At 50.3% G+C, this 13,953-nt stretch overlaps 1 protein-coding gene across 4 annotated transcripts in view; it reads left to right on the top strand.

Annotated features, from left to right (window-relative positions):
* KAZN (kazrin, periplakin interacting protein) overlaps window positions 1-13,953 on the top strand; it is a 344,563-nt gene that overhangs the window by 308,880 nt on the left and 21,730 nt on the right. For 2 of the 4 annotated variants that reach the window (XM_080921806.1, XM_080921807.1), the window contains exon 8: window positions 524-647. In XM_080921806.1, the coding sequence (XP_080777932.1) occupies window positions 524-647 (124 nt within the window). Of the gene's footprint in view, window positions 1-403; window positions 754-13,953 lie in introns of those variants that run through there. The other 2 variants (XM_080921808.1, XM_080921809.1) reach the window with 2 other exon arrangements.

Here is a 13,953-nt window from a genome sequence, read left to right as displayed (position 1 = left end):
CACGGCCATTTGTAAATCTTTCTGCGGGTTGCAAGGTCGTTGTCAAGGTTCCTAGGCTGGTCCCATACTACACTGCCATGTAAGACATCAGCTCCGTACATAGCCTGTCCAACCCTACATCAGAGTGATTTCAGGTAGCGGTCAGGTCCGTGGGTATGTTCCTGTGGGTTCTGACTGGTCCTTTAAGTCACCAAACAGAACACACATAGTCCAGTCAACCAGAGCAGCTCCTGGCCACTGCATGGACTACATGGTTGTCAAGCTAGGGTCCAGCCTAAGCACTTTCACCTTATATCAGCGATGCACTCAGGACAATCTTGGTGGGTTCTGTTACTAGCAGTGAGAGGCTTTAAAACTACTGTAGGTTTGCTCAGAGGGGAAGGGACGGACTCCGGGACACCAGCCCCAGAGCCCAGCATCTTCTACGTTCTCCATCCCTCACTGTGTTCTTGCCCGTGACTTATCCACACCTCTCCTCCCCCACCACACTAACCTTACCTTTGTTCTTCTCCCTCGGCCTCAGTCACTCGAGGATCTTGAAGACCAAAAACGGAAAAAGAAGAAGGAGAAGATGGGATTTGGCTCCATCTCTCGAGTCTTCGCCAGAGGGAAGCAACGCAAGTCCCTCGACCCAGGCCTCTTTGATGGTACCGCCCCTGATTATTACATAGAGGAAGACGCGGACTGGTGATAACCCACCGCCCTTCGCCCATGGCCCACGGGCGTGTCTGTGTGGATGAGCCGTGAAGCGTGTGCGAGAGTGTGTGCATGGGGGTGTGGAGCCTGCGTGGGGGTGTGTGCACGGATGCACTCACTCTCCTGGGTGTGTGTAGCCAAGCGCCTGGAACAGGCAGAAACACAAATGTGAGCCCCGCCCCCTTCGCGTCGTCACCTCTGTAACCAATGTACATACCACAGACCGTGTGTGACTCTGTCAACCCTGTTGTCTCTGAGCGATACACTTGTGTTCGTTTTTCTCGTTCTGGTTTTTTTTTTTTTTTTTTTTTTTTTTTTGGTGTTTTGGGGGATTTTGTTCGTTTATTTGTTTGTTTGTTTAATCCATTGTGGTTTCGTTTTTAATTTGTCCCCTTTCTCCTCCCTCCTCCTTTTTATGAAACTTGAACACTTGAAGGACTGCTGTGTATTTGTAAATAACAGAAGTAGTGTGCACTTTGTGCTTGTAAAGTCCCTGGTCCAGCCTCTGCTCTTGCAGGCTACGTCGCCGAGGACGTGGTCTGTTTCTCATGTCCCCCCTCCCCTCCTCCCGACCCTTCTTCGGTGTGAACATGTGGGACCAGACCCTGTTTTCTGGGTGTGCCCGAGTCACTTTAACCACAGAAACACCCCGCCATTGTCGTCAGGGTAAGGTCGCTCTGCAGAGACTCGTGAGCACATCCAAGACCTTTTGGCTGGGCTACAGTGTTTATAAGGGGGTCAATGTGGGCTCTTTTTAATGGCCTGCCTGTTTTTAAATTGTGTTGCTGTTTCTTTCTTTATGGAACAAAAAGAGAGAAAGAAAACTTGCATTTAATTTATTTGCACAAATGCAGAAGACGCTATTCTATCTAAATTATTACGTAAATATCGGAATGTATATTTTTCCATGGGGTGGGCGGGAGGCGGGCATTTCTGCTGACTTGTCTTTTCTGTGTTCATGCCGCTGGAGACACTGTGCAAGGTAGAATTCAGGTGGCTAGAGCTGGGGACCTCAGCTTGCTTATTTTTTTTCTCTCTTTTCTGTCTCTCCCGGCTGCTGTCCCTGCATGAGAGGATTCCCACCTTCTGCTCTGGCCTTTCTCTCTCTATATATATTCTCTCTTTATATATATATATATTTATTTATCTGACATACAGATTGTGACTTCAGTGAGCAGAGCACTAACAGTCACATTCCCCTTCTCTTGAGCCTGTCTCTGGAGCCATGTTGATGAGTCTAGGGAAGCACAGCCTGGGGTACATCCGTGGGGTCTAACCGGACAACTGGGCTTGAGTCAGTGGGTAAGAGGTCCCCTGGTGGCACACACAATACCTCTCCATCCTTACTTCATTGCAAACATAGGGCAAGCCAGTGTCAACAGAGAAAATGCCCACCTTCTGGGAAGGGCTATTAGGGACAGTATCTAGCAGGCCAGTCCTCTGCCCTCTTTTGTCCAGTTGGCTTCTTTGGCCACGCATGGACTTTCCCATAATCCCCAGAACCCTGTCCTCTGATTATATCAGTGGTTCAAGCAGACGAAGCCCAAGAGGGTTGGCAGGTACCTATGCGTTTTTGCAGGGGTAGCACTATCCTACAGGGCTTTTACTGGGGGCATGAAGAACCCACAGGTTTCCACCCAGTACTTCCCCATCCCCGGAACTCAGTCCCCTCTGTTTCCCCCTCTCCACTCCCTTTTAACTGATCCTAAACCACTACCAACTCAACCCCCACCCCTCGTGGCCACTGCGGTACTCCCGCTAACAGCAAGCTTCTCAACCCTTGAAAAGAGAATTTCCAGTGCTGGGTGGAGCATCTGGGATGTATAGAATCTTGTGTCCAACGTCTCTAAAAACAAGCCAGAAAGCCCCACCGGACCACTTCTTCCTTCCCAACCTGGCCCAGAGGCAGGGAGAGAGCAGTCAGGGACCACCTCGTGAAGCTCCCTGTGTACACAACCCTTTCAGCTCAGCTGATTAACCCAGCCTGGAGGTGAGGGAGAGGCCAGAGCTGGCATCAGAGGGAGATCTTAGAAAATACTCCCCTCCCTTGAATTTTAGGGTTTTATTTTATTTTGTTTTGTTTTGTTTTTTTTTTTTTAATGGTCCCCTTCCCCTTCCTTTTACTTACAAGAAAGTAAGATTGCAACCACTCCCGGTAATGACTAGTCTTTTTTTTTTTTTTTTTTTTTTTCGGTTCAGTTTTTGGAAATTAGGAGATCATCCTACAACTTACTGAGGATGATTTATTTGAGAGAACCACATCAAATAGGAAATGAGTTATGGGTAACTAGATGAAAATGACCTTTTCCCACGGGAGAGGTTTCTCGAAGGCATGGATGCAAAATATAAAATATTAAAAAAAAAGTCTAAATAAAGCTTATTTTAAAATATGACGGAATTCTATGTGATTTGATTGTCTCTACGCTGCTCCAAGGGGGAGCCGTGTCCCACCAGGAGGCACCACGCTGTGAAACCCCTAGGCTGGGTGATGGGAGGGATGCCAAGGGACCCCGAGGAAAGCTGGTTGGATGCTAAGTCCCATGAGGGGAGCCAAGCCAGGTGGACTCTCAGAACATCTCACCTGTGTTGCCTCTCCTAAATTTGGAGGTGCAGTCAGCATCTGGGGCTGCCCACATTGTAATACAGCAGCTCTAGGCCCAAGACCCCCCACTTACTGGAGCTCAGAGGCCCCCTCCAGCTTTCACGGCCTCCCTTCCCTCCCCTCACACTCTGTCCAGAGGTCGGAGCTATGGCTGTGATTCTCCCCAGGCCTCAGCAGGCCTCAGCAGACCTCCATGTCCCAAGTCCTCAGGCAGCCATAGTGGCTTAAAAGAGACATCAGGGTCTAGGGCAGAACAGACCAGGCTTTTTTCTCAGTTTCACAAGAACCCCCTGAGGGGGTGCAGGGGACTCTGATTTCCCCATATGACCTGGGAAGAGCCAATCTGGGTAATCTCACCCTGGCTGTAGCCAGTTTTTGTTTTGTGCTCAGAAACAAGACTCATGGGAGAGAGAATGAATGCGTTGGAATGACTCTCCCAGTTCTCCGAGCAGAAAGCATGGCCAAAGACACACCATGCTCCAAGGTCAAGGAAGTCACAGGGGCAGAGATGCTAGGGACAGTAAGTAATGTTGACCATCAGAGTTCTCAATGCCCTTTGGAGGGGAAACTGCCAATGTCGGCACCCCCTAGAATCAAAAGGCTTTCATCTCTCCAGTGATTGTAGCCAGTAGCCAGGATTGAGAACCAACTGGGAGGCGGCCGTGTTCATACCTGAGACACAGTAGACTGTGCCTAGCCTGGTGAAGACATTACTAATCAATCAGACTCCTCCCCACCCATCCAAGAGTAGCCTCAGACCACCAAAGCCTCAAGTGGTGTTTGTATAAGTACACTATAGCTGTCTTCAGACACACCAGAAGAGGGCATCAGATCCCATTGCAGATGGTTGTGAGCCACCATGTGGTTGCTGGGAATTGAACTCAGGACCCCTGGAAGAGCAGTCAGTGCTCTTAACTGCTGAGCCAGCTCTCCAGCCCCCCAGCCTCAAGTATTAGTCAGATTTGCAAGAATGAAGTTTATTTGCTCTTCCAGAACTAGCCTTGCCTCTCAACACTAGTTTAAAAAAAAATAAAAATAAACATGGGGAAATGTGTGCTCTGGGCATGACTGGGTCAGAGTCCAGGCTGGCCCTTGTATGGTTCTGCCATTTAAAGTGGGGCCACACTGACTCAACCCCCAACCCAGCTGCCTCCTTTGTGCTCTTGTTGATGGCAGTACTGGGGGTGCAGAACCCAGAGCTTCATTCATGCTAGGAACACCTAACTACTGAGCTACACTGCCCCGCCTGCTCCTCCTTAATGAAAGAATACCTACCGTATGGCATCTGTCAGTCCTCCACTAGAGTGGAGCCATCCAGAGCATCCAAAGCCGGTGTTCTCGCTGTGCAGGTTGTATGCAGGAAGGAACTGAGGTCCTGGGATAACGGGTAACTGATAGCCCTGGCTTGTGCGGTACTCAACACCAGGGCCATCCTCAGTAGCCTTTCTGCATGCTACCCAGTCATTCCACCAGGCTCCAACCCATGTAACAATAACAGTAACAACAATAATCTCTAACATTCCTTAAGTGTTTGCTATGGGCCGGGCTCCAATGCTGTGTGTTTTTCGTGGATTAACTCCGCTAACCCACAGCCTGTGTTGCTGACGGGATCTGAGGCTAAGACGCCCCCGGGAGTGTGGGAATTGTAGGTATTGCACTACAGTGACAGAACTGTGCAGTGCTGAGCATGGAACCTAGGACTTTGAGCCAGGGGAATCTGGCTGAACCCCAGCATCTAGAAATGGGAAGAGCCAGGCCTTCTAGGTATGCTTGCCCTCTGGGTTGCCTTCCTGTTCATCAGGATCTGGCTAGAAAACCCCACCCTGACTCTCTCGCACGGTGGCCTCTGAGCAAGCCTGGTACTGCTTTACTATTACAACACAGTCTTCCCATCAGTTTTATTTCTTGTACTCAAAAGTCCTACCTCCAGCGGAGTATTGCCCAGACTGCATCGCAGAAGCAGGCTGGAGTCCAGTGCAAGCTCTGTGTCCTTCCTTCTGGCCTGGAGGGCACCGGTATCACCTGCATTTGGCCTGTTTCGCAAGCCCAATCCTGTCTTGAGAGGCAGCTCCTTTTCAGCAGGACAAGGTATACGGTACCCCAACCCCAACAGATGAATCAGCAAGTGGTCCAGAGCTGCTCCCCTCAACTCTGTGGCACTAGCCCACTGCTGTTGGCTTTACCTGTGCTCTGGGAACGCAGGCGAGGGCTGGCTGCAGTGTGGAATCTTAGTCTTTGGCTATAGAGAGATTGAAAGTGATGTTCCTGCGTGTTAGACATGTGATATACCTCCAAATCCACTGCCCAGGACTCTTTCGTTTGATAGTAGTGGTGGTTTGTTTTGGTTTTTTTGAGACAGGACTCAGTAAGTTGCCTAGGTTTGTCTTATTCTTGAAATTCCCCTGCCTCATACTCTCTAGTAGCTGTCATCAGAAGCAGACACCATCCAGTCTGGCTTTCAAACAATATGGTTTTTGAACACTTCAAACTTATATTTTAATTAAAGAGACCTCACAGAGACCCCCATCACCCCAAATTCCTCTCTCTTATGACAAATGACTCTTCAGCTCTTTTTCTTTTTAAGGTTTATTTATTATAAATAAGTACACTGTAGCTGTCTTCAGACACACCAGAAGAGGGCATCAGATCTCATAACAAATGGTTGTGAGCCACCATGTGGTTGCTGGAATTTGAACTCAGGACCTCTGGAAGAGCAGTCAGTGCTCCTAACCACTGAGCCATCTTTCCAGCAACCTCTTAATCTCTTTGTACTTGGACCTTCACTAGGCGATGTCTGTCCACCCTAACCTGGTAAAGGACGGTTGGAGAAATGTGAACTATAAAATAATTCTTTGTGTGCATAAAAAGAACCCCAATGTCTAGTTGGTGGTGGTGCACACCTTTAGTTTTTGTAAAGTCAGATCTCTTGAGTTCAAGGTCAGCTTGGTCTATAGAGTGAGTTCCAGGACAGCCAGGACTACAGAGCAAAACTCTGCTTCAAAAACAACAAGAAGAACAATAAAAAACACTATCTGTATGGTAGATGATCTTTAGATATCAAAGTTGTGGCATGCTCCACAGCATATTGGGGTCTGCCTCTGTGATGGTAGCTGGGATGCGGTAATGGCCTCCTCGGCTTCCCTTTCATGGTGGTGTCCAGAGGTCCAGACCAGAAAAGATGTTTGAATAAGCAGATGTGATGTATTAGCCCGTGTTATGCACAGCTTTATCCCAGAGGTCACGGTCCCCAGAGAATTAGTGTTTGGGGAGCAAGCCCAGAGTTCTGGGATATATTTGATGGGGTCTCATAGAGTGACTGCCTAGCATGGGTCCCATCTCCAGTATCACCTCATTTCAGAGCATGGGATATGAAGGCAGAGGGTCAGAAGACCAAGGTCACCCTCAACTGTAGAAGAAGCTGAGACCAGCTTGGGCTGCACTAAACCTTATCTAACACACACTGAGCACGGTGGGGTCATCGGGATGAGGTCTTCTCTAGTGAGTTTTGATTTTTTCCAGCTCCCTAGTAACTTTCTAATGCATCACCAGGCAGTGGAGGATATCACTAGGAAGTGGCAGTTGAGAACCCTGGTGTTGTATGCAGCAAGGAGAGAGACTTTGCTCATAGCTCTCACGCAGAGATGTGTACCTTGGGAAACAGTTACTACCCCAAGGCTGCATCTTGAAACAAAAACTCAGGGTCACCAAGGTATGGCTTTTATCAGGAGCTGTGTACCGGCCGTCATGGCTGTCCTGGTCTAGTGGTGAGGTCTCTCTCTTTCACTGTGAGTTCTTTCCGCTCCCCTTGTCTTCCAGGAACTCTCCAAGAGAAGCACACACGGGCTAACCAGTGCACAGAGAGACAAAGTCCTTGCCTAGAGCCACACAGCTAGGAAGAGACAGAATCTTGGCTGGATGCCAAGACAATGCTCTTGGTGGCATTGTTATATGGTTTCAGGTGAACTCCTGACACCAAGGTCCCTACTAGGACCAGCCAATCACCAGAAAGCCTCACTAGGAGGGTAAGACCAAGCCCTGGGGATGTCATCTCTATAGGTCAGTTTCTTCACCCAAAAAAGATGTATCAAGAATAGAAAACTTGTAAATTGTGTTCTAGGGACACCTGAGGGGTTCCTCTTATAGCTGATGAATGATTGGCAGGCTGGGCTGTGAACTGCCTTGAGCCAGAGCTGGGGGCTTATATTATACACCAGCCTTCTTCTGTGTAGGGTCCCATAGCACAATATGTGAGGGAAACAGGAAAGGTCGAAGTTAGGAACCACAGGTAGACCAGTAGTTGGTTCTAGGGCACAGGTTCCCTGGCCTCATCCTGGAGGTGCCCTGCTGAATTGGAAGGCCTGGGGTTGACACCCCAGGATTTTGGCCCATACTGGACATGCTGGAAGCTGGTTCCAGGGGCTGAAGAGGCAGCAACATGCCTGTGTAATGTCCTGCAGAGCCTCACATAGTCACCACAAGGAAGGCTGGGAGCCCAGGTTACTCAGAAGTCTGCTAGGAGCCCTGAGGCACACTGCTGAGCAGATCCAACCAGCTGCCACAAGGCGTCTGCTGCCGGCCTCAGAACTCTGCAGCCAAGCTCACCGGATGTGGCTGGACATGTTCGGCCATGGATGGGAGGCAGGGAATGTAGAAATGGAGTTAAACCCAAGTTCTAAGCTTGCCTTCCACTGTGACCAACCAACCCCTTCTCTTTGGCCCACCGATGTCTGTTCTGAGCATCAGGTAGACCTGTAGCCTTAGCCAGGAGTTATGGCTGTAAAACACATGCATGGACTGTTAACACTAAACACCAAACAACAGATTGGTGGGAGGGTTGGGGGAGCTGTAAGACATGGATCTACTGTAGAGTAGTCAGAAGCTGTCTGCCCACATCCCGCCCCAGGCTTCTGAGGAGGCTGGACCTTCCCCAGTCCAGATACCCAAGACCCCTCTCCCGATTTGATCTTGGGTTCTGTGACCATGGGCAAAATGGTTTTCCTCTATGGGCCTCAGGTTTTTTTAAAAGACACACACCAGGCAGAGGTCACCCCTCTGTGGCCCATCATCTCAGAAGCCCCTGGACTGGGGTACATAGGGCTTTGTCTGCAGCCTACACTGGGCCTTCACCCCTGGTTCACACACTGCTGCTCAATCCTAAGTTCTGGCTTCTTGAACATGTGACATCGTTTGGATGAAGGCTCTGTAGCATTAAGGCAGTGCATAGGCTGGGATGGGTACCCCTGTGCGTCTCTCGGGTGGGGCCTGCAGGCTGTTTCCAGGGTAGGAAGAGAATGCAGGATCTACAGAGGACCACTCCCCAAAACCCTTCTCCCCACCTGACAGATGGTACTCACCCTCTCCTAACCCTAAGAAATATGGAAATGAAGCTTGTGGCTTTGGAAAGCCTGCAAGGTGAGGCCAGAAACCCTCCCTACAAAGCTGTGAACTGCATTTAGCAGCCCTGCCCCCAGATCATAACCCTTTGACAGTTTATGGGCTGTCTCTCTCGGGCAGACGGAGGGAGGTGGAATTCAGAGTGCTGGTTCCCGGTCTGAACTCGGTCGCCACTCCCCCTACCTAGTAATTTTCAACAAGGTACTTCAACTTGTCGGGCCTCAGTCTCCACAGCTGCACAATGGGGAGACTAGGAGAGAGCTCTGAGGCTTCAGGGATGGTGTCCACACAGCAGGTTCAGCCCAGACAGAGATGACTTTGTTCAGCGGGTCACCAGACATCAGGTAGGCAGGACGCCTCCTTGCACAGGTGAGGGTCGCCCCTTGCACAAGTCAGGGTCAGCTAAGTACAGCAGTTGCTCAGCTACCCAGCCATCTCAGGTATAGGACATGGGCTGGAGGGCTCTCAGTAGCCTTGGCACTGCCCCTCCTGTAGTTACAGACGTGGGGGACTTGCCTGTAGCCAATAAGAATGCTTGTGTCTAAGCCAGCACTGAGACCCGGAGTTTCCCAAGGGCCTTGGACTGCCACATAATATTCAGCTGGGAAGAAATAACAGATCTTGGTCGATAAGTCTGAGGAACTGTGTTGTAGATCACAGAGCATATCCATTCATGAAGGCCTTAAAAGGTCTGCACCCCAGAAAAAAAATATATATCTTCCATTCTTCCATTCAGTGCTCCCAGGTTTAGCTGAACCCAGAGCCAGGTCTTTTAATCTAGCTGTGCGGGTCATACTCGGAGAAACAGCGGGGCATGTGATGTCATCTGACACCCTTTGGTCCGGCGCTGTGTGCCGTGAGGTGCTGGGTCATGGGGCTCTTTAGGGAGGTCTAAGCATGCTCGTCCTCCCTCTGCCTGGTCATGGAAGCCCCTGAGGTCCATGTCTGCTGAAGCAGTGCACTTAAAGAGAAGTGAAAATACAGGCACGGCAGCACGCGCCTGTGACTCCAAGACCACCAGGCAAAATGGAGCTGGAGTTGTAGTGCCGCTGGAGACAGGCCTGCCTGGCATGGATGAAGGCCTCAGCCCTGTCCTCACCATTCCCTGCGTGTGGTGACATACACCTGTAATACCAGAACTTAAGAAGGGGAGCCAGGATCGGGAGTTCAAGGTCATCCTCGGCTAACTACCTAGCAAATTTGAGACCAGTCTCGGCTACAGGAGACCCTGTCTCTTAAAAACAAACAAAATATGCAAAAGAGAGCCAGGCACCAGGTTGGGCAACTGTAGGTGTAGTGTGTGTGTGTTCTGAGCCATGCCCACAGGGACACAAGGATCCCCAGCAATTAGCTAAGTGGCAGGATTAGGGATGCATTTCTCATGCCTACCGTCCCAGATGTAGGAGGGACTGTGTCTGTTACATAGGACCGTATATAGTAGGTAATTCCATCTTGCCAGTGTCTGGGTCTCTTACCCTCTAGGGCACCCTGTGGGAATTCTGGGCTGCCTAATTGCTGGCCCTGGCATGAGTTAAGCATGTTGGATTCACATTCAAGTTGGCCCTGCTTCAGGACAGGGCCAGCATCCTTCCTCTTAGGAGGCTGGTACCTCTGGGGGTTCCTTGGAATAGATCATCAGGACACTTTAAGGGCTGGGGTGGGGGGGAGAAGGCAGCTTCTGACAAGGGTCACTGCGAGGAGCCAGAGTCCCAAAGATGGGGGAAGACACAGGACTAAGGGACATGTGGAGTCACTGGGGTGGTGGTTCTCAACCTGTGGGTCGCGACCCTTTCATAAGGTGTCACCTGAGACAATCTGAAGACACAGATAATTAATTACAATCCATAACAGTAGCAAAATTACAGTTATGAAATAGCCATGGAAGTCATTTTATGGCTGGGGGGGGGGACTCACCACAACTTGAGGGACTGTATGGAAGAGTTGCATCGGTTGAAAGGTTGAGGGCCACGGCTCTAGGAAATGGAGAGACAGATGACAGAGATCATGGACTGCAGTGAATTTATCCCATCTACCTTCCCTCCTGCCCCGTGTGTACACTTGGTGCTGGCTGAACTAGCAGAATTGACAAGCATCCCCCTGATGCCGAAAGGAGTATAAGAGCCATCTCAGGAGCCAGTGTCCCTCAGCCAGGCACCCACTACCTCAGAGCCTCCGTCTCTCCTTCTGTAACGTGAAGATGGGGACGCCTCGGCTGTTGGAAAGTCAAAACAGTACGTGGAGGAAAGGGCCTAACATTCCAGCAGCTTGTCTCGGGGCTACAGGGGGCCCCATAAAAGTTAATCTGGGCTGGTAACTAAGGCTGGGCTCCACCATGGCTAGAGTCCTCTGCTCACGGTGGGATCCCCTGTGCTCCCCTGTCCAGGAGGTTGAAGTCTACCTCTCGGGGGTGGGAGGGGGGAAGCAATGGATTGTGGGACTTGGTAAAAATGGGCTCAAATTGCTTACATCTGTGTCTTCAAGACAGCTCTGATAGGCTAACGCTGCAACATGTATGGTGGGGTGACAGGGACTCGGGCCCACCTCGGTGAACTGGCCCATACCAATGCTGTACTCAGAGGCGTGGGGAGACCCAGCAGGCAGGGGAGTCAGCGTCGCTGGCAGCATCTGGCTTGAATAAAGAAAGAGGCCTGACCCAGCCCTGGCAAGCCTGGGGAGGATGCTGGCCAGATAATTTCCAGAGCTCTTGACCTCGTAAGAGACCACAGATGCAAAGACAGGACCCTAGCACTTCAATGTTAACAATTAACCTTAGCAGACTGATATCCAGCAAAGGAAGGGGATCCGTGGCCCCAGGTTAGGTCTGGTCCCACAACTTTGATACCTCTAGACAGTGCTCAGTTCCCTAGGTCCAGGCTCTGTCTTGTTGGTAGAGTCCTAGGGCCACAGGTGCTCAGCTCTGTTCAGCCAGTTACCCCCACTCCCTGCCCTTTTCTACTGGGCGGCCACATTCCTTTCCTATCCCAACCCTCAGCATTAGGGGTGTCTAGCCAACGGAATTGAGAGGACAGGAGTCCTCCCTCTGAACAGCTCTAAGCCCATTATCACTAAGGCTTCCTGAGACAGGGGACCAGCTTCCTCTAGCCACGAATGTAGTCACCTTTGATCTTGTCTTCCAGAGTCTCTCGAGCCCAGAGACAAAGCTTAGACTTTATCTTCCAGTGGGAGTTGCCAATGGGCCCGGTGCAGTGGACTCGGTTCTGTCCCAGAACCCCCAGAAGGATGTGTGTTCACCGACATGGAGAGCTGTTCTAGGCCGGGGCAGGGGCTGTGAATAGGGTGTCGGGAGGAGGACAAAGGCCTGCCTTGGGCAGAGAGAAGTAGGGAAGGTGGGAGAAGACAGTATGGTATGACATTGAGTGACATTGAGTGCCTACCATCCCGAGCATGTGCTAGGCACTTCACATAAACGCATTAAGTTATCCTACAAACATTGCCTCTGAGTCTACAGCCTATGGGCCAAGCTTAGGGCTGAGGTCAAGGATGTAGATATAAATTAAGGGAAAGCACCAATCTTCTGAATCACTGAGTCCTCGATAAAGTCCTTGAGTTGAATGTCACTGTCTCGGCCTCAAACATGGGGAAACCGAGGCTCAGAGAGGCAGCCTAGTAGCCCAAGACGAAATAGGCTTTGGGTGAGATTTGGGGTGAGACACACTATTGCATAGTAACTGAATACACTGTTAAAACAGGTTTGGCTCATTCATTTCTGCACGTCTATCAGGAGAGGAGGCTGGCGGGAGGGAACGGGAAGAAGAGAGAAGGGTTTTGCAAGATGGGGAGATGTTTGCTGGCATCCTCCAATGGATGGAGACCATTGGCTCCAGCTGAATGTATTCATGGATTCTAACAGGGCCTCAGCCAGTTGTGGCAATGAATGTACCATAAATTCAGCCATGGTTGCAGGCACATCCATGACTCCGTAGGATCAGTATGGGACAGGTCAAAGTGGACATCCATCTTTCCTCGGCGCCTTCCTGTAGTGACCAGGATGTAAGAATTGTGACACCGCAACCCCATGGAAGCATTCATGAGGAAGAAATTACCGAGCCTAGATCTTGGTGCCATAAACAACGGAACCTAACTCTAGCCTCGAGAGCTTCTGAGGGGGCAGTCGGTTGTGAAACATTGTGAGGGGGCATCAAGGCTGTGTGGCGGTTTTTGTTAAATGGCAAGATGATCCCAGAGGAGTCAGATACTGTGATGCATACCTATGATCCCAGCGTTTGGGAGGCAGAGACTGGAGGATCAGGAGTTCAAGACCAGCTTCAGCTACATAGAAAGTTCAGTTTAGTAATAAGCTATGTGAGACCCAGTCTCAAAACTGTAGCAACAATGATAATCCCGGCAAAGGAAATTCTCCCAAGTACCTCACCCTGGTCTCTGAGTCAGTTCAGTGGTGGATCATGTATCCCAGTGAGTATATGACCATGGGCTATCTCAGTGACCATGGGCTATCACAGTGACCATGGGACAACAGTAGATGGCTGAGCTAGGCCCAGAGTCATGAGCTGTCTGGAAGATCGGAGAACAGCTATGACATCATGGTGTCAGATAGAGGAGACAGAAACGTAACTTCTAAGTAGGGATCCAGGGTCCCCAAGATCCTTATCCCTTATCACCCCAACTCTGCTTCCAACATCTGGACAGACTCAGCCTCACACACTCTCCGTGTAGAACCTCTGCTCAAAGATCCTCGCTTCTCACGGAATCCACCTGCCATGGCCACCTATGTTCTAGCAGGGTTGCCTAGGAAACATTCTAACGATAAGTCAGATATGAGAATCTCGGGGCAATGGGATTAGGGGGGTGTCAAAAATAGGCTTCTGAAACAGATTAGATCATAAGAAGGACTTCCCAGATAGAGATGTTATTAGGTGATAGAACAAATCACTGAGGAAGGAATAGGAGGTTTTTTTGGTAACTGGTTTTGCAGAGGCACAGTTGCTGGATAACTATGTAATACTGGAAATAATTGCAAAGCACAGAGTGGGGTGGAGGCTTGCCAAGCCCAAGAAGCCAATTCCTGTGCTGTAGAGGAGGGGCCAGAGACAGAGAGAGCCTTTGAGACCAGAGACAGGCACCTGTGAGGCCAGGACAGGCACCTGTGAGGCCAGGACAGGCACCTGTGAGGCCAGGACAGGCACCTGTGAGGCCAGGACAGGCACCTGTGAGGCCAGGACAGGCACCTGCGAGGCTTGGTGGCCATAATAAAAGAAAAAAAAAAGGTGTATTTCTGGGGA

Source organism: Micromys minutus, assembly GCF_963924665.1.
Source record: "Micromys minutus genome assembly, chromosome: 9".
In the NCBI taxonomy this organism is placed as follows: domain Eukaryota; kingdom Metazoa; phylum Chordata; class Mammalia; order Rodentia; family Muridae; genus Micromys; species Micromys minutus.
Note: the sequence above shows the minus strand (reverse complement) of the source record. Positions and strands in the feature narration are given on the sequence as shown.